We start from the raw sequence: 23292 nt of genomic DNA, 5'->3' as shown, positions 1-23292 counted from the left end.
TAAAATATCCCAGGTTTACATAAAAAAAAATCAAGCAGTTCAACTCTCGATTTAAACGTATAATATCAAGTGATATGTATATTTTTTATTATTACATATTATGATTATTTCATATAGACACAATTGATAAACAGAGAAATTTGATAAATTAATACGTTTTATGAAATTATTTCGTTATGAAATCGTCCATCTAGATTTTTTTCAAGACTGTCAAGTTCTAAAAAAAATTTACAAATCAAAATGCGCAAAAGTATGATAAGAATTGATTAAAAATATTTTTTAAACATGATAAAGGCTGGCTATCCTTTAAGTACTTTCAGAGACAAAATTCACAAGATGCTATCTATTCCATAAAATTGATTAATATATTGTAATAAATTATATTCTTTCAAATTATATTCTTTCTGTATGTGTGAAAACAGATAGATAGATGACAATGGGATGATAAAGAAAATGGGAGAAATTTCTTTAACGCCTGATGGCGATACTGAGTGATTGATTGGCAATATTAAATATGACTAGAGAAATAGACACGTGTACCATTTTGTCACGCAAGTTACAATATTTCACACAATTCATCTATCACAACGCTATCTTATTCTTTAACCTTCTAACAATAGAAATTATCTGATCCAAGCAGCGAACAAACATGAAAGAGATAGACGATTTTTAAAGCGGTCAAATTTTTATTAATCATTTTTTATTTGAAGAAAACGCTTATCGAAACGCTATCGATCATGGAAACGGTATCTTATGCAGCAATGTTAGCAATAATTATCGATTGTCTTTCTCTTTAAACAGTTTCTAGAGCTTACAACAATATATAGCATTCTTTATATTTTAGAGATAAACTGAGAGATTAATGTTCGCGGACATTCGCGGATGTAAAGTCCTCGTGAACGTTATATCAGTCGGCACGAAGGTTGCGTTAGACGGGTGCGATCAATATACGCACCATTAGTAACATTAAGCAAGTAATCGTGTGAATCATCTGTCAGAGGAAATTAATAGTGATATTATTAATAGGACGTGCACATTCCGTGCGTATAAAAGTGTAACGCCAAGTAGAATTGAGATCATTGAGATTAATCGTCCTCGTACTGCCGAATGCTACGGAAATTGGAACGAAGTGTGGGTGGTCATGGTGGAGAATAGAGAACAGATTCTTCTTGGGAACGATTTTCATTTTTTATCGTTTAAGTTGAAGTACATCTCAATATACAAATCACATCGCCTGTGCCCTACAAAGTAGTAGTATATATCGCCGCTCCTCTCGCCGGAGCGTCTAAGTTGTCTCTCGTTCGCAGCCGCAGCAAAAGGGGCTACCGCGTTTTTCTCTCTTCGCACCGAAAGACCGAGCGACATGTGCCGGGACACGATGAAGTCGAATAAACAGTTTATCGACAAACAATACGGGGAATATCGAAAACGGATATTCGTTTATACTTCGCATATCTCGTTTCGCATCAATCACGCTATCCGAATATTCCCTCTCCATCCAGTCTCGGTAGATTCAAAGCTATCTACCATCTGTTTGATTCTTTGTACGTACATATCTGTCTTGTGATATATTGGTTGATCGATATAGTTGATTATACCTTAACGTGCGCTGTCGGAGATTTTATCCGCTAACGTTATACAATCTGCTTTCGCTGTCTTCATCGTTTCTCGACTCTCACTCGTCTCCGCTGTATTACAGTCATCGCGCGAGGGAGATTACCGGAACTAAACGAAAAGGCGGAAGGAATGGGAAAATAAGTGCGAAAGTAGAACGCGGGAAGCGCGATCGAAATGCGCTCAAGCAAGCTCGGCAGCAACGTTAACGATGTATAAAATCACATCTCGTTATGATGATGATACGGGGGGGGGTGATGAGAAATGATAAAAATGATCGTGAAGGCGTTAATGCGGTATAAATGGAACGGTAATAATCTCGATGATGATCAATAATAAATGATTACGATAATTGGCATCTAATCAATAACTTACGACCTTGGCGATTATAATCACCTTGTCGGGTTATTCAATGAGAGATCTGGCGACGAATAGACGAAGAGCGCGCGCGGAGGTGGACATTATGATTGGGACAGAGAAAATTCGGCAAATTGTAAATTCAAAAAAGATTTATATATATATATATATATATATATACATGAATTACATAATATATTACTACATACACTCATAATTTCCGTTGAGATTAAAGAATCAAGCGCTTAAAACAGCGATAAAAGATAAAACAATTTTCGAAATACCTTCATAGAGAGAACTTACGAAAAATATTAATTATATAAATAAAACAAAGTTAACGTATAATTATGTATTACTTTTTATAATGATAACGAAGTGTGCACTCGCTTTTTCGAATTTGCCATGTCACCGAACTTTCCTCACAAATCGCGACGAGATGGACTCGGCGTCAACTTACTCCGGATTAGTTTATCTGCTATTCCTTCGCAAGTTTCTAGACCTACCTACGATACGGACAGAGGAAGGAGATTCAGTTAATCGGAATAAGCGCTAAAACAAGTTCGGTGATAAAGCATAACAGTATAATATACTTCGGAATGAAACGTGCTCTTACGCTAGATATGCGTGACGAGGTAAATGGCATGCGATTTAGAGATCACTCAATACGTAACGGAAAGTTAACACTCGGTAGAAACGAATCGGTATTAATGTAAAAACTTCTCGAGTGAATGACAGCAGTGGCGAGTACACCACGTTTTTCTTCATGTTTGGTTCACGACGCGTCTGGAATCTTAGTTTTTTTTTCTCCTTCGACAATACGCTTATTCATTTCGTTCATTTCTTTTTTTTTCTTTCATGCGTTCAGACTGTAAGTTCAGCCATTAAATAAATCAGATTTCAGCTTGTATTCATTGTATTATACCGTATACGTATTCACACCCTCTCTTATTAAAATTATTCTTTACTACATACGCTTGTATTATTGAAAACGTAAATACCTTTCGAGGTAGGACTCATGATCTTCCCGACTTATCAAAGTTTCATTTAAACGATAGTGCAAACACGAAAGCGTGTTTTCTTAAAATCATTTCATGCTTCTAAATGAGCTCACCTTTGTCGTGTATCGTCGTAAGCGAATGCAATAATTCTCCAATTGACAATTGAATTTAATAAAAAAAAATTCAATGTAAGAATAAAATATAGGATTAGCTTCTTTTAAATACAATTTCTGAAGCTGTTTTCAAAATAAATATGATTATCTTTGCATTAAATTAACGTGTAATGCCCGTTTCTACCAATATATATAAATCAACCTTAATCTTGGTTTTTTCAACTTACTCTTCATCCTTTTTAATTCTTAAAACTAGCAAAAAATGAAGAATTAATTAAACCAAGATTAAAATTAAACTACATTGGTAGAAACGAGTATAAGTTCTATAAATGTAGATAAACTTCCATACAGCAGATCTTTCCAGAAATGTAATAACATTTACAATAATGTTACAGTAATGCTGCTGCAAGTTCCTTGCTGTATATTTATCTCGATTTACTCTTTTTCTAATTTCTAGAAAAGAATTAGAAAAAAAATAAAAAGTAAGTAAACGCGAGATTAAAGTTAATCTACGTTTGGTAGAAATGGACGTAAGTTAGATTTCTCTACATAGCTGTACTGATATTGATTTTGCTGCATTCCGATACGAGCGATACAGCAAGATGCATAACATGAACTTTCCAATCGTTTTACGCATCCTGGTCCTTTCCTCGAAGGATAATTGGGAATACAGGTTCTACGAATAAGAATAATATCACCATATGCAGTACAGTCGTAGATGCCCCTTGAAATCGTCACAGCCTCTGGCAGATTAAAAATAACGCAAGCTACAGTAATGTCCTATATTAAATTCAGCATTCGCTCAACGACAAACAGTGACGTCGCGTCTCCGAGCAACGACTTGCATGCGTTCTCGCTTCCGATTTGTTAAACGAATCTCGAATTTGATATTAAAAAAAAAAGAAGTTACAGTTAATTAACTAAAGTTACAAGAAACTAAACTATTCGAGCTATTCCTTCTATGCTTCGTCGCCAAAAATCACCATGCGAGTGAGACTGTATCCCTCCGATAATCGCGAAAAGATTTTCCGACGTTTCTAAGGGTACGTTCCGTTTCGCGCTTACAGCGCTCGTAAGCATCATTTGTTCTTGTTTAATATTTGACAGATAACAAGGATGATCTGATGCTTACAGTGTATGCGTGTGAAAACGGAACGCATCCTAAATCGCGAGCGGGATATTCGCTAATGTAACAGAAAGTGGATAATAGATACGCAGAAACTCTCGCAAGTCACGAGGTAAAAATAAAAAAGTGCGAATATTTCAATACATTTATATGAATTGAAAAATCGCGTGGCGATATCACTTGACGCTGCCTGATTAAAAAAAGAGAAAAATAGCTTTTGAATTCAAATCTACAATCGATTTCGAACAAGGCAAGCATGAAGTCACGTAACATGCATGTTTTCCATTTTACGTGGATCATATGATGATCGCTATAATTACACGTTAGATACGCGCGAACAGATCGTGATTGGTTCTATTTTCTCTTTCTAATGTCCGTTTTTATTCTTTTTGTCCCATTTAACTTTTGTTAATCAGGCAAATATGGAGGCGCTGATATTGTTTCTCCAAAAAAATGTCGTAAACATCGTATATAATTTAAAAGAGAATAAATTTAATTTAAGTGACGTCTTTTATAGAGATCATTAATAATTTTTAAACGTTCTCAATTGTGAATATAGTTTGTCTATAAAACTGATTTCCGTTTCACTAAATTACATTTGTAAAGGAAAGACTTGTGTCTTTTCATAGACAAGGCAGAGCAGGTGAAGGAAGAACCATCTAAATTTAGAACAAGTATTTGAGATTTAAAAGCTAGAGAGAATTAAATTAGATCAAACAGATTTTTCATCTTTCAAACGGTCTATATATAATCTGTTATCACAAATAAAGCTTAACAAGCATTCTCAATCGCAAAAATCTGCATCCCACTGTCGGGCAAATGTCGTTAATTTAAAAGAAGCAGAATTACTGATGATGTCACCTTGTAAAATTAACATATCTTCGATCTCTTCGATCTTTATGCCTTCCCTCTAGTGCCCCCTCGTTCACAAGAAATCAAGGAGAAGAGTATATTGTACAATCCCGCGCACGATCATGCGTTAAAAAGTCAGTTCCATCGCAGATACAAAATGTAATATGTAAATGTATACACAATTATCACGAGTCAGTCTCCAACGTGAGCGATGATGCGATTTACCGGTGAACTTTCCAACGTGTACCGTACGTAATGTGGAATGTGTGTATGTCCCTCTATGTGTGTGTACGTGTATGGGTATATGCGCGTGAGGCGTGTATCTCTGGGATTATTCGGTTTGCATGGTGATCGAGCAGTAAAGCGGAAGTCGAAGGGTTACCAGTTACTCCGAAGCGCTTCCTCTGCCGCCGCAGTAGCTGGTCAATTCATTTATCGTACACGGGTTGATGCAACATTCCTCGTGGATACCTCGACCCTGCCTTCGGTAACGTCTGCCAGCAAAACGTCCATCTAACATCCCCCGTGCCCTCGCTCGCGGCAAGAATGGGGGAAATTCATAGGCGATTGGATAATCGGCCATTTCCATTTCTGAAACAAAAACGAATTTGTAATAGATATCGTAACTTTAATAAATGATAATAAACTTCAATTGCACGTCAATAAAAATCTGACATCAAAAATCTGATATTTAATGGAATAAGCGCTCTCGTTTTATATCTCATTCTCGTTTATTCTGTACATTAAGTATGTGCACTAAAAAAAAGAAGTGTTTAATTTTAAGATATTAAAATGTTTTATTCTTGTCTCCGTTTTTTAAATATTTAGGCTGGATTGTTCCATCTTTTGGTAAACTTCAGCTCACTGTTTTACTCTCTTACTATCTTATGTTTCTCTTTTACTCTTTTGTTTATCCAATAACTAAAAATTATCTCATAGTTTATCTAAAGATGGAACAACCGGCCTTAAGACGTTTAAAATTGAAATATCTTTTATTATTAAATGATTGCTTTGCAAAGATGTTTTTTAAACGTAAACATTTTAAGAACTGCACTTTTTACAATATGCCTCTTATTTTGCGTGTGGAAAAATTTAGAAAAGTTTGAAATTTTCGAAAAAGCTTTTGATTGCAAAAACTTTTTCTCTCTAAAGTCATACCTTGGGTGCGAACGTAGTCGAAGTTGCTATCTCTGCTATCGACATTCGCTTCTTCTCGCGCTGTGAAAGAAATCAAAGTAAAACATTGTTTGAAAATCTCAAAACTTTTTTAGTGATCGAAAGTAATGGAGAGAACCTTTAAGCGTAATTTATACAAGAGGAAACAAAATTTTAAAGTTTTAAACAGATTATATACGTATCGTCAATTGACACTAATTAAAAGTAACATGATATAATTTCGCATTCAACAATATAAATGTAAATAACAAAAGATGTTAATAAGAATTACATTATTGAGTGTGAAATTATATAATAAAACATTACTTTTAACAATATCGACTACGGTAATTAGCGCAAGAGCCATTGATTATAATTGTACTTGTAAAATCAAATTAGAATAATTTCATTTGTGCCATCATGCTTGCCTACGTTTTGTTTGACAAATTTCACGTGTTTTAAAAAAGAAAATGAGGAGCCGTATTTACAATGCGTGTCGCATATGCCACATTATTCGGAATAAATAAATAACGAGAATTTGCTTTCCACGATCATCAATAAATTGGACAGGCACATCTAGATCCCAGTGTTAGATTATACGAATCTATTTCATTGATTAAGCTCGGTGATAAATTATGTTACGTGTCCGAAAAAGTTTACGTAAATTTCCATTGTAAATTTTTGTTTTCATAAAAAAAAACCACGAGTAAAGAGCCGTCACTAAAAAATGTAATGTCCCCGATTGTCGGTGTATTTAAGTCATTCGACGATTATGGAGAGTGCGTCGGCTTATGATCCCACTCGGGAATACGTAATACCAGCTTACATGCATTATTCATTGGCGACAAAGTGGCGATTACTTGGTTAATTGCGGGCACAGATTGATCGCGTGCTTAATCGCCTTTTGTAAAAGACCATGCTTGAGAAGCCGTTAAAATTGAAGGGTCCGACCGATAAAAGTTCCCTTATAATCGGTGGCCAGCGTAGTCTATAATGTTCGCTTTAAACGTGAGGTTGTATCTAAAGTGAGCTATACGAATTATAGGCTGACCTCATTCTTATATTGAGCCGTTTAATTATACGTCTAGTGCAAATTAAGCCTTATTCATACTTCGAAACGAGTCACTTTAGATATGCAGGTTTAACGTTAAGAGTAATGGATAGTTCGAAACGTCAAATTAACGTGTCTGTTTATGGATATTTTTCACCAAATATCCCACGATATCCAAATTTACGAATATCTAGTAATTTCGCATTTATGCTGGATAAGTATCAGTGTCTTTATTATAAAATATTTGTCGCACCATCGCGGGTGACATTAATCGAGAAAGAAGGAATGCGAACGGCATTAATATTAATGACCATGTCGCCGCATTACAAATGCAAATTTTGTCACGAGGCGTCTGCCATCGAGAAATCTTCCTTAATATTATTCCTTAACTTCCTATTATTAACTTCCTGAATTATATGCTTGCACGCGCGCAAGAGCGTCAATGACATATTCCGGACGCGTGATTTTCCTCTTGCAGATCGCTTGCTCAGGAAATCAAAAAATTAAAAGGAAAGCATCAATAATGGATATTTTCATGTGTATCTTAAAAAAGTCGGTATTTCCTTTTCTATAAATTTTAATGATAGAGTAAAACTATGCCGACAAATAACCAATTAAAAAATGCTTAATTAAAATATTTAATTATATAAATACAAATATAAATCAAATAAGATATAAGTGAAATATAAATGAAATATTTTTATCGGTCTAAACTTTACTTATAATTATTCAGATATAAAATTATTTTATTAAATTATTTACGACAATGTTTAAGACTTAATCCTATTATTATCCTATTATTTATTTCTTGTAGACGTGTACAATTTAAAAATTAACGGTGAAAGACGCCTATTAAGGCTGAAATAATCAGCGAATAACCGCTAGTTAAACAGTCGCTTTGAGCTATGATTATATCAAGAATGAAATACGATGCGTCTCTTGTGTCCACACATTTAAAAACATAATTGCTTAACGTTATCACGCGAAGAAAGGGAAATAAGCACAAATTGTTGCATTCAGTAATGATCTATTACTACTACATTTATCTATGACTTGATATCGGAAGCGAGTGATAAGAGCGTTTCCTTTATCGATTAGCTCAAACTCACCTTGACCACTCTTCTTAAACATGGAGTTGTACACGCCATCACAGATTATTTGTAGAGCATTCGAAAGCTTCTTGCCGCAATACTTCTGCGGCGCACTCACGGCAGATCGCTTCGAGCTGAATTGGGGATAACCATCTACCTGTGCGTTTCCTGATTCCGTCACAAGAAGCGCGACGGCGAGCAGCAGGGTCACCAGCACGTTTAATCGATTCGCGGACATCTGAAAGTGATACGATTCTCGTTTAATTACATTCAGGAAATTAAATTCATCGTCTCACTAATCTTCATCCGCTTTACTCTGCAATTAGATCACAAAGTTGCTATGAAAATTAAACTCTGAATTTCTGTAAGCGGATAGAAGTACATCAAATTGATCGACCTGGCAGACGTTAATATTTATTGTAATTAGCTTCGCTCAAGATTTGCGTCGAAGACAATTTTAGAAAAAGGAAAGAAACGAGATAAAAAAAAGGAACTACATAAGTATATTCCCTAAAACTTTTAAGTGTCATTATGAAGAGTGAAGTCTCACTCTTAAAGAATTGAAAATCTTTTTCAAAACTGGCTCAATTTTCACTCTTTAGAGTGAGATTCCACTTCAAAGAATTTAGGAAGTACGTTTATTAAAAGTGGGTAGAAATTACGGGGCAGCGATCTCATCTATCGGTGTCATCACACAGCCTTTGAATAAACGAATAAAAATGAAGTTATCTGGGACAACAGGTCAGACAAACTGTTTACTAAAATAACGTCTCTTTATACCGGCATATCCAAAATTCGGACAAAGTTTTTCCGATGTTGATATTCGTTCGAACATATTTTTTTAGTTGTTTGTTTAGGCGACGGTATATCATTAAAGCGTAGAAACACATCATGTGATTCGACATCAGACCTCGCCTTGGGAAACTCGGCGTTGCGTCCGGTTTATCGGGATTAATTGAATGCTTGTATGTATATAACCACGACGGCGCGCGGCATTCCATCGGTTGTGCAGGGTGCCTCTATTTTTAGATATCTTTCACTTAATTATAAATCTTGCGATGGCGAGAGAGAGAGAGAGAGAGAGAGAGAGAAAGAGAGAGAGAGAGAGGACGCGTACTTTCGTCCGCGGATGTCGTGTAATCGACGCGTCGCGTCGCAACGGGAGTCACCGACAGAATAAGAGAAAGAGAAGCCGCCTCTCGCGCTTTGTCCATAAGAGCAACCTTTGTTCATCACACGTTTACGACAGCATTATTGCGATCTATTCTTCGATCGGACTAATACGTACTAGGCCCTTTCCCTCCCTTTATTACTTTAGGGACACGAGACGCAATGATCGTTTCGTGCCTTTTAATCTCTTAATTTCAGAGATGTCCGAATCCATCTCGTTGAAGTGACCCTACGAGACAATATTCTTTGAATATGATGAATATTAAAAAGAACAAATAATATTCATATAACATTCTAGGAATATTGCGTACATGGGAATTTCGATTACATTCATGAGATAGCGCTATTTTGGAACAAAAAGATAATTGCGTGTGGGGGTATTTTAATGAGGTAAACTTTTCATGTGTAAAAGCTCATACATACACATACACACACAAACACACATACACACATACATACACAGAGATATGGCTTCTAGGGTATTATCCTAGTTTGCTTGGGATAGGTCACCGGTATTTCTGCTGTATCTCCTCCAAGTTCCACCAGCGACCGCTGTCTGTGATAGGATTAGAACAATGTTGACTTGTTTTGCAGGCTACGTCGCATTCGATTAGTCGCGTTATCAACGAAAATGGAAATAAGGCCAGCGGCCTTGATATGTGAATGTATGCGAGACTACGGTATAACACCGTATAATTTCACAAAACAATAATTTTACGCGATCTCAAAATATTTGGAATATTATCAATGTAGGTTTAAAAAATTAATTCTGTAGATATGTATATATATATATATATATATATATATATAGAGAGAGAGAGAGAGAGAGAGAGAATAATTATAAAATAGAAATAATTACGGTGCAGAAAACAATCTGGAAAGTAAACTCATAAGACTACTTTTCGTTAAATTTAAAATAAATAAAATGTATTTAAAATTATTATATAAAATTATTATTTTCTACGATATTCAGTATCTTGATAATTCAACTTTGAGAATTAAGATTCCAGTAAGATATATTTTATATTGAAATGAATTCTGTCATTACGTTCTCGAAGTTCTCTATGAAGCTTTACGAAAGGTCTTTCATTTCCAATGGCTTACTCGGTAGCTATTAGTCTCGACAGTTTAACTATAAAAGAAATCGATTATAAACGTTTCTACTAATTCTAGTAGAATATTGATTTTCGTCATCAATATTATTTTTAATTGCCACACTGTGTATACGTCAATTGACACGGTCTAATTTAAATTTTCGTTCAATATGCATTATTTTGTCGTTTCTAGGTTGATAAAACTTATTCACGATCGATTGGCGTATGCAATATCATTAGGTAAACGCGTACCCGAGTTGTCGTAGCAGACACACATTGACTTGCCTCCTTCAAAACAAGTTACGCGAATATAGGGCAGACAACTTCTATTTCCGGCGCTTCGTGCTGATGGGAATTAGCGTTCAACACTAAGCAATAACCGAAGGAAGCGGTGCGTGTTGATGTCGAAGTTATCTAACTCTATTTATCTTTTTCGCGCGATTAGTAGTAACACGACGATGAAAACACGCGTGTGCAACTTGTAATTCTTAAGAAGTGTTGCTTCATCTTCTATACATTCAACAGATTGATTAGATCATTCATTATTACAAAGCTCTTTTCGCATCTTTTAACCCTCCAGCATCATTTTTGTGCCTTTTAAAGTACAATCGGTATCACATTTTTTCAAAATTCTTATTTAGATTTCAATATGCAAAAAATAAATAAAATACAGTTCAATTTTTATTATAATAAAAATTTATTGTTAAAGATTTTGCAAATGTACCAAATTTTTCCAGATTTATCAGATTTTGATATAATTCGGAACCATAAAAAATGTATGCTGTTTTCCTCAACGATCCAGAGTGTAAAATATGATCGAAAATTTCGAGGTGAGGGTTGGAGAGTTAAAATCAACTAGTCAATCTCTCAATATTAGAGACTCTCTTATTATTTTTTTATTATAATATTTACTGAGTCGCAAGATTGACAGTTTGTAAGGAAATTCGCAATTTTTTTTAAATATCCAAGATTGATTCTTCTTTTCGTTCGTCGTGAAAAAAGATTGTGTATCTGATGACCGACAAAAAATAGAACCAGACGAGGTAAATAAGTGTTTTTGAGCGCGAATGCAGACGGCTGAGACTCGCGGTATCTCACCGCGAAAATGATAAGCGCGATCGCACGCCGTCGACAAAACAAAATTTAAAAAAGAGGTATATCAATGTAATTTATCGGCGAAAATCAACATATTCGATTAGCACGATAAAATAGGTAGTTTGCAATAACATGAATCCGGATTTAGCAAACGCTGAAGACATGTTATCCTTTTCTTAATTAGTTGTTAAAAAGAAGATAACCTGACCTTAGTATTTACCATATCTGGATGAACGGTATTGCAAAAACTCCCTAATATCTCAGTCTTGTTCCATAATCCGTAAAGCCAATATCGAATGATAGGAGATTGCGAATTAGAGATTAAAGTTCGACCAGTCAGATAATTTTAATTTTAATTCGTTTTGTTTTTACTGACTAAATTTTAATCTTTAATTCACATCCTTAATCTCCAATGCATACTGTGACATGGGCTTAAAGCCTGTATTGGATTACGCATTAAAATTCAATTAGAATTCAATCAATTAGAATGAAACGAATTAAATTTAAAATTATGTGTTGATCGAATTTTGCGATTATATTTTGCGCAAGAGATATAAATTAAATAATTCGTCTGATGGAGAGTTGGTTCTCTCGCATACAGAAAGAACGATTTTGCTGGATATGAAAATAATTTTATTGGACCGTCAAAATAATTATGTTAAACACTCAAACTAATTATCAAAATGTTTTGCAACATTGTTCATCATTTTTTAGTTTCTAACATAGTTATTTTAATAATTCAACAAAATTATTTTCAGATCTGTACTTTCTAAATTCTTTGGAGTGAAATCTCACTCTAAAGAGTGAAACTTGAAAGAGAGTAGCTCAATTTTCAATCTTTAAGAGGAAAATTTCACTCTTCAGAGGAAAATTCACTCTAAAAATTTTAGAGAGCATCTCCAGAAAAATTTCAGATCTTTTAGCAAAATCATTTTTTCTAGGAATGAAATTTTCAGTGAGGAAATTTTCAAAATGCATTCGAGATACGTTTAGCTTATCCTCATTAAAAATTATTACAATATTGATCCTTATGAAATGAATACTCTTTAAATTTTTAGAAATAGAATCTCACTTTAGAAAGAGTGAAAATTGATCCAGTCTGGAAAAGGACTGACTCAATTTTCAGTCTTTAGGAATGAGATTTTACTCTTTCGAGTGATATTCACTCTGAAAGATTTAGAGAGTATATATTGATTTCTTTGAATACGCACTGCATCATATTTTGTGTTGCCTGAGATATACTGTATCGTATTTCAAATTTGCATAAAATGAGACCGAACAACAATTACCGTGTCGATAACGTACGCGTATGCCGTTCATTGGCTTCTCGTCTGGCGCCTCCAACGATTGTAAACAATACCGAACTACACAGATCCTCCCGGCGCTCTCAAGAGAAAAGACGCATTTCACGATAGCGAAAAGTCCCGTAAATTGAAAAGAGGACTCGTTCCGGAGCGTCGTCTTGATCGCCCTCCCTTTCTCCGCTTCTCCATCACTCACGGGCTATTCTCTTTCACTCTCGTTCCTTTCTCTCATGTCTACTCTCTCTTATATGTCCAGAGCGTTTCTATTTTTGTCCTCGTCTTTTCTCTTGGTATTATCTGCGAAGTACTGCCGGCAGACACGAGTAATAAACACGTGTATATAACACTCGGAAAGATACTAAACGGGCCGTACTTATACGCGCTCGAGGGAGCGCACTTACGTCCGATCGAGTGCGAACCAGCCAGGGGTGATCGACTTTCCCGATTAGAGCGCGATCGCGTACACCAGAGAGCTAGAAAATTTTTCCATTTTTTTTTTCTGATAAACGAATAAACAGGTGTGAGAGAAACGACTAAGGCTGTGTTCCAAAATTCACTGCCAGCGATGAAAATCTGCAGTTTACGTTACAGTTACGTATACTATACATTTTCAACTGGCAGTGAATTTTGGAACACACCCTGGTAGCAAGTTGACGTGAAAATGACGACAAAATGACGACAAAATGACAACAAAATGACGTAGCTTACTACCTGGACAGCCTATAAGATCACGAGGAAAGAAAGGGATTCTAATTCGCCTCAATTGCATTTGGATTCGCACCGTTCGCATCGTTGCTGTGCGGATTAAAGATTTAAGACTTTGCTGAGAAAAATATTCTAAATTTTAATAAATATTTTTATTTGAATAGCGCCAACTAAATATTTGTTTACAATAAATAAATATTTATTCGATAAAAAGAAATAATAATTAAATTAAATTAATAGTTTTTGTATCAAATAAATATATTTTTATATTTAATAAAATTTAGAATATTTTTCTTCAGTATAGAAATATGAACAAAAACATCGTATATTTAAATACCGTAAACAAGAATAATTCTTTTAGTTTAGAGTTACATATAAATTTAGCATCTGTTTTATTTTTAATTTTTTAAGTGTGTACAAACGATTGCGATAAATATATAAATCGAATGTCAACGAAAATCTTTGATTACCTTATTTACTTTATTTTATTTGTTTCTTAATCTTCAAAGCTGAATTATCAATTTCTTAATGTATGTCATATAGAGGAAATTCATCTCCATCGGATTTCTTGAAATACAACCGAGAGAATTTAGTATTGTTGTGTATGAATCATTAGAGATAAATACAAATTTTAATTTAATTCAGAGTTCATTCGAGTTTGTCTAATGTATACGATTTCTTGAATGAGAGAATTACATCGTATTCTTAGCACGTCGTAAACATTGATCCGCACGTGTCGCATACGATAATGATTTTTTGCAAAGTGTATTTATATAAACATACAAAAATGTCATGAGAGAACAAGTTTTTGAGTGATAAATATTGTCGCTCCTTCTTATCATAAAACGGAAGATTTTCTCAGATTTCGAAATGAGAGTATCGTTCGGATATTTCTTAGTAATTCAATCAATTACACTTCATTCTTTGTACAGGGAATCTCATGCAATTAGGCAGAATATATTGAGTAATGGAATCGCGAACTTAGACGTTATAAATTATGAGCGATAAGAAATGCGAGTAACATGAAGTTGTAAAGAGAGTTAATTGTATTTTCCGCACGGTATCCCCGACGCGTGAATTTGCGATTAAAAATCGGCAGCATTGAGAAGAGGATAATGATTAAACGTATCGAAGTTGCAAGAGACGGTTTTAAATTTAATGATTCTCGCTCATCACTTTGTGCGTGATCGTTAATTGGCTGCGTCATCGGGTCAACATATAATTTGAAGAAATGGCTTGGACAAATGAGACTTCAAGAGGCAGATGCACTCTCTAATAATACAATTGCACGGTGCACGAGTACCAAACGTGCTGCGCTCATATATGTCAATTTGAGGAAGACTCGCATAGCACTTGAGGCGGCCATGCGTGACTAGAATTAGTGTCAGCCCGTTGTCCCCGAATAATTCGAGATTCAAGATAATCGACTCTCTCTCTCTCTCTCTCTCTCTCTCTCTCTCTCTCTCCTCTCTCTTCTCTCTCTTTTTCTCTCTCTCCTTCTTCTTCTTCTTCTTTTTTTTCTCTTCCTCGCAACGATTCTGATTTGAAGCGATAATTTAAAGTAGCTGGAACGAATCTTGGAAGATAACGGTAGGTCAAATTATATTAAGCTAAAGTGTCTGTCAGCTTATACAGCTATCACTCTGTAAGAGCACAAAGTTGACTTTTTTAAAATAAATGTCAAGCCGATATCGAATTAAAATAAAATACCTGATATTGCATATTTAGTGCGATAAATTTAGCTGTAAGTATTGGATATTTACTGAAATTAATCGCAAAGTAATATTTTTTTGTAAGCGGATAAAACTTTTTCTTTCCTTTTAGACAAAATATATCTACAAAAGGAAAAAGAATGTTGTATCTCACGGGTCTGGTTTCAAATCGGTCCAAACAGCAAATAAATTGTCAATTATCAGGAACCGTTCAAAATCCGTTTTCCACGTTTTATCTGATGTTAATAACCGGAAAATTAAGTACCGATCGAATCGAACGGATCAATCTTGAGCTTATACGGAAGAATTATATTCTTCCTCGTATTATAATTAGTTTCTACGCAGCAGAGGGCACGAGTCCGATAAGAACGAAGGTAGGAGGGCGGGTAAGATGTAACTTACTGAGTACGTTGAGGTAAAACGCGGGATCACAAGACGATTTCTCTATCACACGGGGTAGTATCACAGTCTGGCACTTTTTCTCGAACGACGACGCCGAACGTAGTCGCGGACACAGCAGGTGGGACTTGATCACAATGATGATCGCTACGACGATGGCGAGGGTGGTGAAACGATCTCTCATGGGGAAACGATCATGATATAACTTCGTAGACGATATCGGGCCACCGTCTCGAGGCAACGTTGACTTCCGGGCAAGATCAACCCTTCCCGCTGTCTGGGATGCATTGATGCCGGACGAGTACCTCGCGCTAGTTTCCCCTTGTTCTTCTTCACCTGTCCCGAAAGCGATCGTTTGATCGAACGTAGGGAACCCGTCCTTGATTGATCCCTCGCTAAAACAGCGATCAGAGGATCGACTTGCAGTCTGGATTCTTTGGTTCTCCAGGACACCAGGATCTTATAAATTCGTGCACGTAAAACAGCACGAAGTAAGCGGTTTAATATTCTTAGCTTGTTGCTTAGATTGCGTGGATCACAGTCATGTATACTTGTCCCCTTGGGACTCTTTTTCTTCGACGAAAGTGTCTCCAATATAATCGCTCGCTTGAGATCCTTGAATTTACTTGATCCTGTATAACTCGATTTTGTGGTGACTTAAATAATGATCTTGTTTTGCCTCGGACCGAACGGTTTTTTTATCGAGTCGTTAGCTTTTTATAAACTTATGGAGAGAGTCGGCGGGTATAGTAATAGGCAATGATCGCGAGCGCAAATCCGACACTCCTCTCTATGAGAAGATCGACGAGGCACGTCTCGACCGCTCGGTCGCCGACGAGCGTCTCAAGCTCTTCCGACTGGTAATGTGTGGTCACGTTTCTAACAATGCCAGCCTGATTGATCACAATTGTCACGAAGACTTGTCCCCGGAGAGGTTCGGTTCTCCGTCTCGACAGAAGGTCCCTAGCGAACTAGCGTAAGGTGGCTCGTACTCTCTCTCTTTCTTTCTCTCCCGTGCTTGCTGCCCCTTATTTAAGTATGGTCGGGGGATAGCGAAGAAAGCAAACAGATCAAGGAGGGAGGGCGACGAGTGAGGGAAGCAATCGGTCTCAAGGAAAGCGACGTGTCTTGTCTGTGCACTCCACCGAAGATCGAGTGCAAATCGTCTCGCACCATCGTTCAACTAGTAATTGGTTGACGTGGGTGCTTAGAGATTGAATTTGTAACCTGTTCACGCAAGCTACAGTTTAAGATTGATTATTAGTTGATCTTAATTAATTTTAATTATTATTTAATATATAACTGATAATTCTTTTTTATTGATGCATATAAATATTAGCAAGAGAATTAAATTAAATAAACGAATAACTTTCATAGGAAAATCCTATTTAATATAATTTTATATATATATATATCTTTTTCTCAATAATCTCTTTACTTGATAAAAGGGTAATATTAAGTTCATTACTATCATACAAAAGAGATTACAAATTTACCTTTCTTTCATGCAATTTATTAAAAAAGTTTTTTTTTATTTAGATAAAAATAAGAAAATTATATCTTTCTAACTGCATTTCAATTTTAATTTTAATTTTAACATTTTTTATATAATTATATCTGTTTTTGCACTTTGCCGATTAAGAAATAAGCGATTCGTCGATATTAATATCTTCGTTTTATTTTTTCATAAAGATATCGAATTATTGCGAAATTATTAACATATCAAATTGGAATTTTAACTCTATTTCATATAAATCGATCGATTAAAGTCCATCAAGTCTCGAATGGGCCACAATCTGTCTGATTTTATCAGATTTGCAAAATTCGGAAACTGTAGTGCGAGATAGAAAGACATATTCGCGACACTGAAGAGAGAATGTCCACGTTAAGCGCCGGTTTGACAGACTCATTCGAAACGATTGCACTCGCATGCCGTGCATACAAATTAATTTCTGCTGCCCTGTTCGCCGGTGTCTCTTGCGGGTCGTAAGTCGCGACGACGAGGTCTGCGAACTAAGATCGCCACCAAATTGAATGACCTCGGGAGGTCGTGCGGAGACATGCGAGATACGACGGCTAGCCGGAGGAATTTTTTCGCTTTTTTTTTTTCGTCTCGACATTCTTCCAGTCGTCGCAGACGGCCAATTTCGGTCTGAACAGTTGTCTGCGGACGTGTACACAGCCAGGTCGTACGAACTCTCTCGGTGCGCTCTTCCCGGGTATGATAGCGATCGTCGCCGTTCGTCACATAGCGGATAGAGATTATGCTTGCATTTTCCGCAATTATTTTCGCGAGATCACGTAAGTTCTGCGCGCGTAAACGTTCGCACCTTTTGCGTAATCGTTAAAATCCGGTCCCATCAATGTAAGATTAATTTTAATCTTTGTTTAACTTACTGTTTATCTTTTTTTAATTCTTTTTTTAATTTCTTAAAAGAATTAAAAGAAGATAAATTGCATCGAGATTAAAGTTAAGCTAAAAATACAGAGAACAATGTAAGGCAACAAGATGTAAGCGAATCGGCTAATCACAGCAGATAATGTAATATAATAATAATTACATTTTTTGCTGTGATTAGCCGATTCGCTTACTGTTTACGTCTTATTGTTTTACGTTTTTGTGCTATGGGTTTTAATCTTACATTGAAGGAGCTGGGCCTAATAATCACGGAATGCTTAATGCCGAGGTAAGAATAACTCCGTTGAAACGAAACCTACTTGCGAAGTGAGGAGGAAAATTTATTCGTACACATCTCTAAAGTTCAATTCGCGATAAACAGATTTTGTTTATTTTTCATGACTATAATAACAAAGATGATAGGTAGTATAAGGCTGCTTTCTTTTCAGAGGACAGTCAACACATCGTTATATCTCTTAGCATTCGATGAATAACAAAAATAGAATAACATTCGTGTCGACTGTATCTTCTAAAAGGAAAGCAATCATTGTTTCTACAATTATAGGATTAAAACGAATAAAAATAAAATAAATACGTGAGTGCAAAAACGATTGAGATCTTTTAAAACGTGAAATACTTTAATACTTTTAGTATATAGTGATTTTAGAAGGCTCTACTACTGATAACGATTTCCGGACAGATGCTTTGCCCTCCTCTTAAACGATCACAAGTCCTGCAATTGAGTCGGCAGAGCTGTATACACTATACGCGGGCAATTGTCCTCGTGAGCGGAAAGTACTTGCTGTCCTACTTTCATCTGCTAGCCCTAATGGGACCCATTACTGGGCACGTGATCAGAAACCAGCGATTTTCTGGCGCAGCAGTAAAAATCTTGCAAATCTCTAAAACAATAACACGATCTCTCATACACTCGATGAACTTGTGTTCCATAATTTATAGACATTACGTAAAAAAAATCTAATCTTGTTATATTCTTTTATTTTTTTTGCATTTAGTTTTCAAAAAACTAGTCACTGGCGGATCCACGGGAGTCATGGCCCGCCTTTTTCAATAATATTTATTGCAAAATGTTATATACATATATTTTAATATTTCTGAAATGTTTAATCACGATTTTGATATTCCAAAAATATTTTTCAATTTTAGAAACATTTAATAAGGAGAAACAGATATAAAAAAATATAGATTTTATTACATTAATTTTCTTTTGTTAATGTAATTTTAAATAAAACATTTTATAAATTGTATATTTAAATAATATCTTTCAATGTAATAATTTGAATAATTATTACTTGACAAAAATTTCTGGATTCAATAAGTTTTACATTTAATTTCCAAAATATAAATATGTAAATAATATATTATCACATATTCAAGAATAATAATAAAACATATTATCATTAATTAATTGCAGTCTCAAATAAATCGTAATTAATAATATTACAAAGAAATATTGGAAAAGATTTAGAAGACTTTAAATCAACTGTGCCGATTAATATGTGACGCAACATGCTGGCAAAAGAATTGAGGAAAGTCGTGTTTGTTAGATCGAGAAGTTAAAAAGCATTTCGCGAACCTTTTTCCGAGAAATGAATTCAGATGTGTATGGACGTGATCTAGCGATAAGTTAATCGTAAGGCATTGTGGTAATACGAAGAATCTTCAGGTATAGTGCGCGGCTTGCGTGACGTTGTTCATTCGTTACCCCGGTTTATCCACGACAGTCGAGTTTTTTCCACGACGCAGTGGAGTCCATATACCTCTTTCACTTTTTCACCCTCACTTATCTAACATACCTTCAAGCTATTTCATTCACCCTATAACTAATATCTTTACAAAATATTCGATTAAAATCGTACTTCTAATGACTTGTTAAAACTTGATAAAACGTATATCTATTTTAATTCAGTTTCATTATTAATTCATCCTTGAGAGCTTGATATTGATTTCAGTACAACTATTGGAGATGAAATAATAATACGTCTCTCTTTTGTGATAAGATCGACGAAAAAAGACGCATTACAATTTTTGAAAATTCCTAAAGTTCCACAGAACACAAACTGGTAACATTATATCAATATTACAATTTGCTATTTACAATTCGAAAATGTAACTGTTATGTACAACATGTGTTATGTTACACTTATATTATTCAATGAAAAATTATAGTATGGATGCTACTATTAATTACCCAAGAAACACGCCAAGTCAAGAGAAGATTAAAATGACTTTATTTGACATCACGAAAGTCAAAAAGATTATATTTTTGATTATAAAATTTAATTGTTTATTGACGTTAAGAATAAAAATAAAATCATTTTGATTTTTTATTCATTTTTATTTGTTCTTTGGGTATAATTTGTGTTTTGCGGGATAAGTCTATTTAATCGTCTGCCAGGTTTATTTCATTGTTATTCTTACAATTGCATCCACGTCAAAACCGCATTATAAACTCGGGCGTATAATAGTCCAGGTTTTTAAGAAAAATTTCTAAATATAAACTCGAACTATTATACGCCCGAGTTTATGTATGTATAATGTGGTTTTGACGTGGATGCAATTGTAAGAATATAACAGTCCAAGTTTATATTTAGAAATTTTCTTAAAATATATGACATTAGACCCATTAGAAATAGCAAGATGACGTCAAATAACGTCTTAATAAAGTCTTAATGACGCTTTTAATGTCAACAAAATGTCATTAAAACGTCATCTCGCTATTTGGGGAGCTTTAGGAAAAATATCTTATTTCACATGCTTGATTAATCGCGATTACGACAAGGAATGGAGAAAAAATACCGAGACGCCTTATATGACGCGGTCAACGATCGTGATCGATAAAGGCCAACGTAGCTTTTACCTGTGACATTAGCTTCGTACTTATTCTCTGCTTTTAATATTCGTTTGCAAGAACTCGTATGATACGATGCATAATATTTACTGCCTGAGCGAGTAGCTTGTATCATAAATATTGGAAAAAGTTTGCGAAGTACTGTAATATTTACTACAGATGATGAGAGTTTATCCATGTGAGAGACACATCGAAGCGTAAACTATGAAACGTGTTATGTAATAAAAATGAACCGTAAACGCGAACAACGACGTTAATAAGTAAAAATCGAGAATAAATGCATCTTTATCAAAAATCATATTATTCGCATTGAAATCTGTGATTATTTTTACAAAGACGGCTTTAATTAGCGCGGTTGAATGACCAAATTAAATTATTGTAATTGCTGGAATCGACAGTAGACGGAGAGAATAATTTTGCTAAAGTATCTAAAAATTTAATTACATATAGATCTGAAAATAATATTGTTGAATTACTAAAATATTTATGTAGGAAATTCAAACATAATTAATGAGCAATACTGCAAAAAAATCGTCTTTTCATACAAGGACAACAGTTTACTGTACAAATTCCAAAAATTATAGAAGAGCTTTATATATTAATTGGTAATTTATAATAAAACAATAAGTCAGACGATTGATCGCATATCATCAAATTTTATTACAATAACGTTTCCATATTTAAAAGATAAAGATATTGAAACCTCGAGAGTTAAATTAAATTAAATTCAATAACAAGAAGAGAATATATTTCGATAATACAGAGATTTAATTCAAAGCGAACTACACAAGCCTTAGATTCACGATCCTATAATCGCAAACTATAATCGTATATTTGGAATTGATTAAAGGTCGACGTGTGCGTGCATGCGTGAGCGTGTGTTCCTTACATGCTAAATTCATTCTTTTTCGGTACGGTGCAAAAAAGTTTAAAGGTCGACGTGGTACTCACCATTCGCCCGTGCCGGTGATTGTTACTCGATGATGCGTGTGCGTCTTATGGTGGCCGAAAAGGTGGCCGCCTCCTTTATAAACACTCAGCTCAATGATAATCTTGAGCAGCGGAGACGTGTTCATTAAACACCGGCTTACTTGTCAGCTTCCCTTAATCGCGTGGCACACGGCTAATGCCGCCTGCATACGGAAGGGCGTGCGGTCAACCGTGAACTGCCCCCTACACCCTCATTTTGCACCCTCGCGCCAGCCGATTTCGGTTCGATTCACGGTGTCGAGACCTCCGAAAGGGCTCACTTGTTTTTACCGGAAACCGTGCGGCGACATCGAATTAAGTGACATGTGACTTCTTTTCTTATACAAATATATAAAATGAGACTCGAAAGAATTTATCTGAAAAATGTAAAAAAAGCCCGTCAGAGTCTACAGCTGTTCGGATGCACAGAAAATTCTTTATTTCCGTATGAATGTAACAAAACGAAAAAAAAATAAATGTTTCGACCCTTCAATTTGGGTCCTTATCAATAGAAAATATAAATTGACGCAAATCCTAAGTTGCTTCCCGACAATTTAATTCGTTCTTCTTTATCCAAATTAGCTGTGTAATGAATAGCACAATGATTATCAAAAATATTAATTTATATAATAATAATATAAAAACTTACATAAAGTAAAACCGAAGAATATACATTGCGTCACTAAGTGGCATCACATCGCTCGTCAGATTGTCAGATTTGTGTAGTCATTCAAAAGAAACACGAAAACGAAAACTTAGAGAATTATTAAAATCATCTGAATTTTAATTATATCAATTTACACGTAAGCGAGTTTTCTCGCGACTCGACGTAAAGATCTTGTGGTGTCGACAGTCAGAGATAAAATAAGAGTCAAAATAATAAAATCATGTAAGTTATTGAAATAAAAATAAAAATAAAAGAAAGTAAAATCAACACACAATTCCATAAACAAATTCATATATAGTGGTTCTAAAGAATATGTATCATTTTGTAAACTCTGTTTCTGTTGCTTTATATGGATCGCTTCTGAAATCAGTCTTTCATTAAGTACTTTTTCCTCGTCTAATATCTTTACATTTTCCCAATCAAAATTATGTTGATGACTAATTCTGTGTTCTGTTATTTCAGAATACTGTGTAGTGTTCTTTTCTTATTTCATTAGTAGTATATAAAATTTTATGCATATTATAATTTTGTGTTTTTATATTTTTTAAAG

General features: G+C 34.8%; 1 protein-coding gene across 2 annotated transcripts; it reads right to left on the bottom strand.

Annotated features, from left to right (window-relative positions):
- Positions 1 to 1163: 1163 nt before the first annotated feature.
- ILP-2 (insulin-like peptide 2) lies at positions 1164 to 23217 on the bottom strand. Of its 2 annotated transcripts, XM_011058813.2 has the most exons (5): positions 22725 to 23217; positions 22058 to 22452; positions 8376 to 8595; positions 6219 to 6278; positions 1164 to 5651 (listed from the first exon to the last, which is right to left on the bottom strand). In XM_011058813.2, the coding sequence occupies exons 2-5, from the start codon at positions 22058 to 22060 to the stop codon at positions 5446 to 5448; spliced, it is 489 nt and encodes a 162-aa protein (XP_011057115.1). In that variant the 5' UTR covers positions 22061 to 22452; positions 22725 to 23217; the 3' UTR covers positions 1164 to 5445. The 2 variants fall into 2 exon arrangements, with proteins under 2 accessions (XP_011057115.1, XP_011057117.1); XM_011058815.2 differs by lacking the exons at positions 22058 to 22452; positions 22725 to 23217 and adding an exon at positions 15840 to 16864.
- Between the last annotated feature and the right edge of the window lie 75 nt (positions 23218 to 23292).

The sequence above is a fragment of the Acromyrmex echinatior genome, chromosome 19 (assembly GCF_024713525.1).
Source record: "Acromyrmex echinatior isolate Ae372 chromosome 19, ASM2471352v2, whole genome shotgun sequence".
In the NCBI taxonomy this organism is placed as follows: Eukaryota; Metazoa; Arthropoda; class Insecta; order Hymenoptera; family Formicidae; genus Acromyrmex; species Acromyrmex echinatior.
Note: the sequence above shows the minus strand (reverse complement) of the source record. Positions and strands in the feature narration are given on the sequence as shown.

Excerpts from the sequence above, each read along its gene's own strand:
- ILP-2 (XM_011058813.2), bottom strand. Across the intron at positions 6,279-8,375 it reads GTTTAAGAAGAGTGGTCAAG|CGCGAGAAGAAGCGAATGTC; the intron begins GTGAGTTTGAGC and ends TTTCTTTCACAG. Across the intron at positions 5,652-6,218 it reads CGACTACGTTCGCACCCAAG|AAATGGAAATGGCCGATTAT; the intron begins GTATGACTTTAG and ends TTTTTGTTTCAG.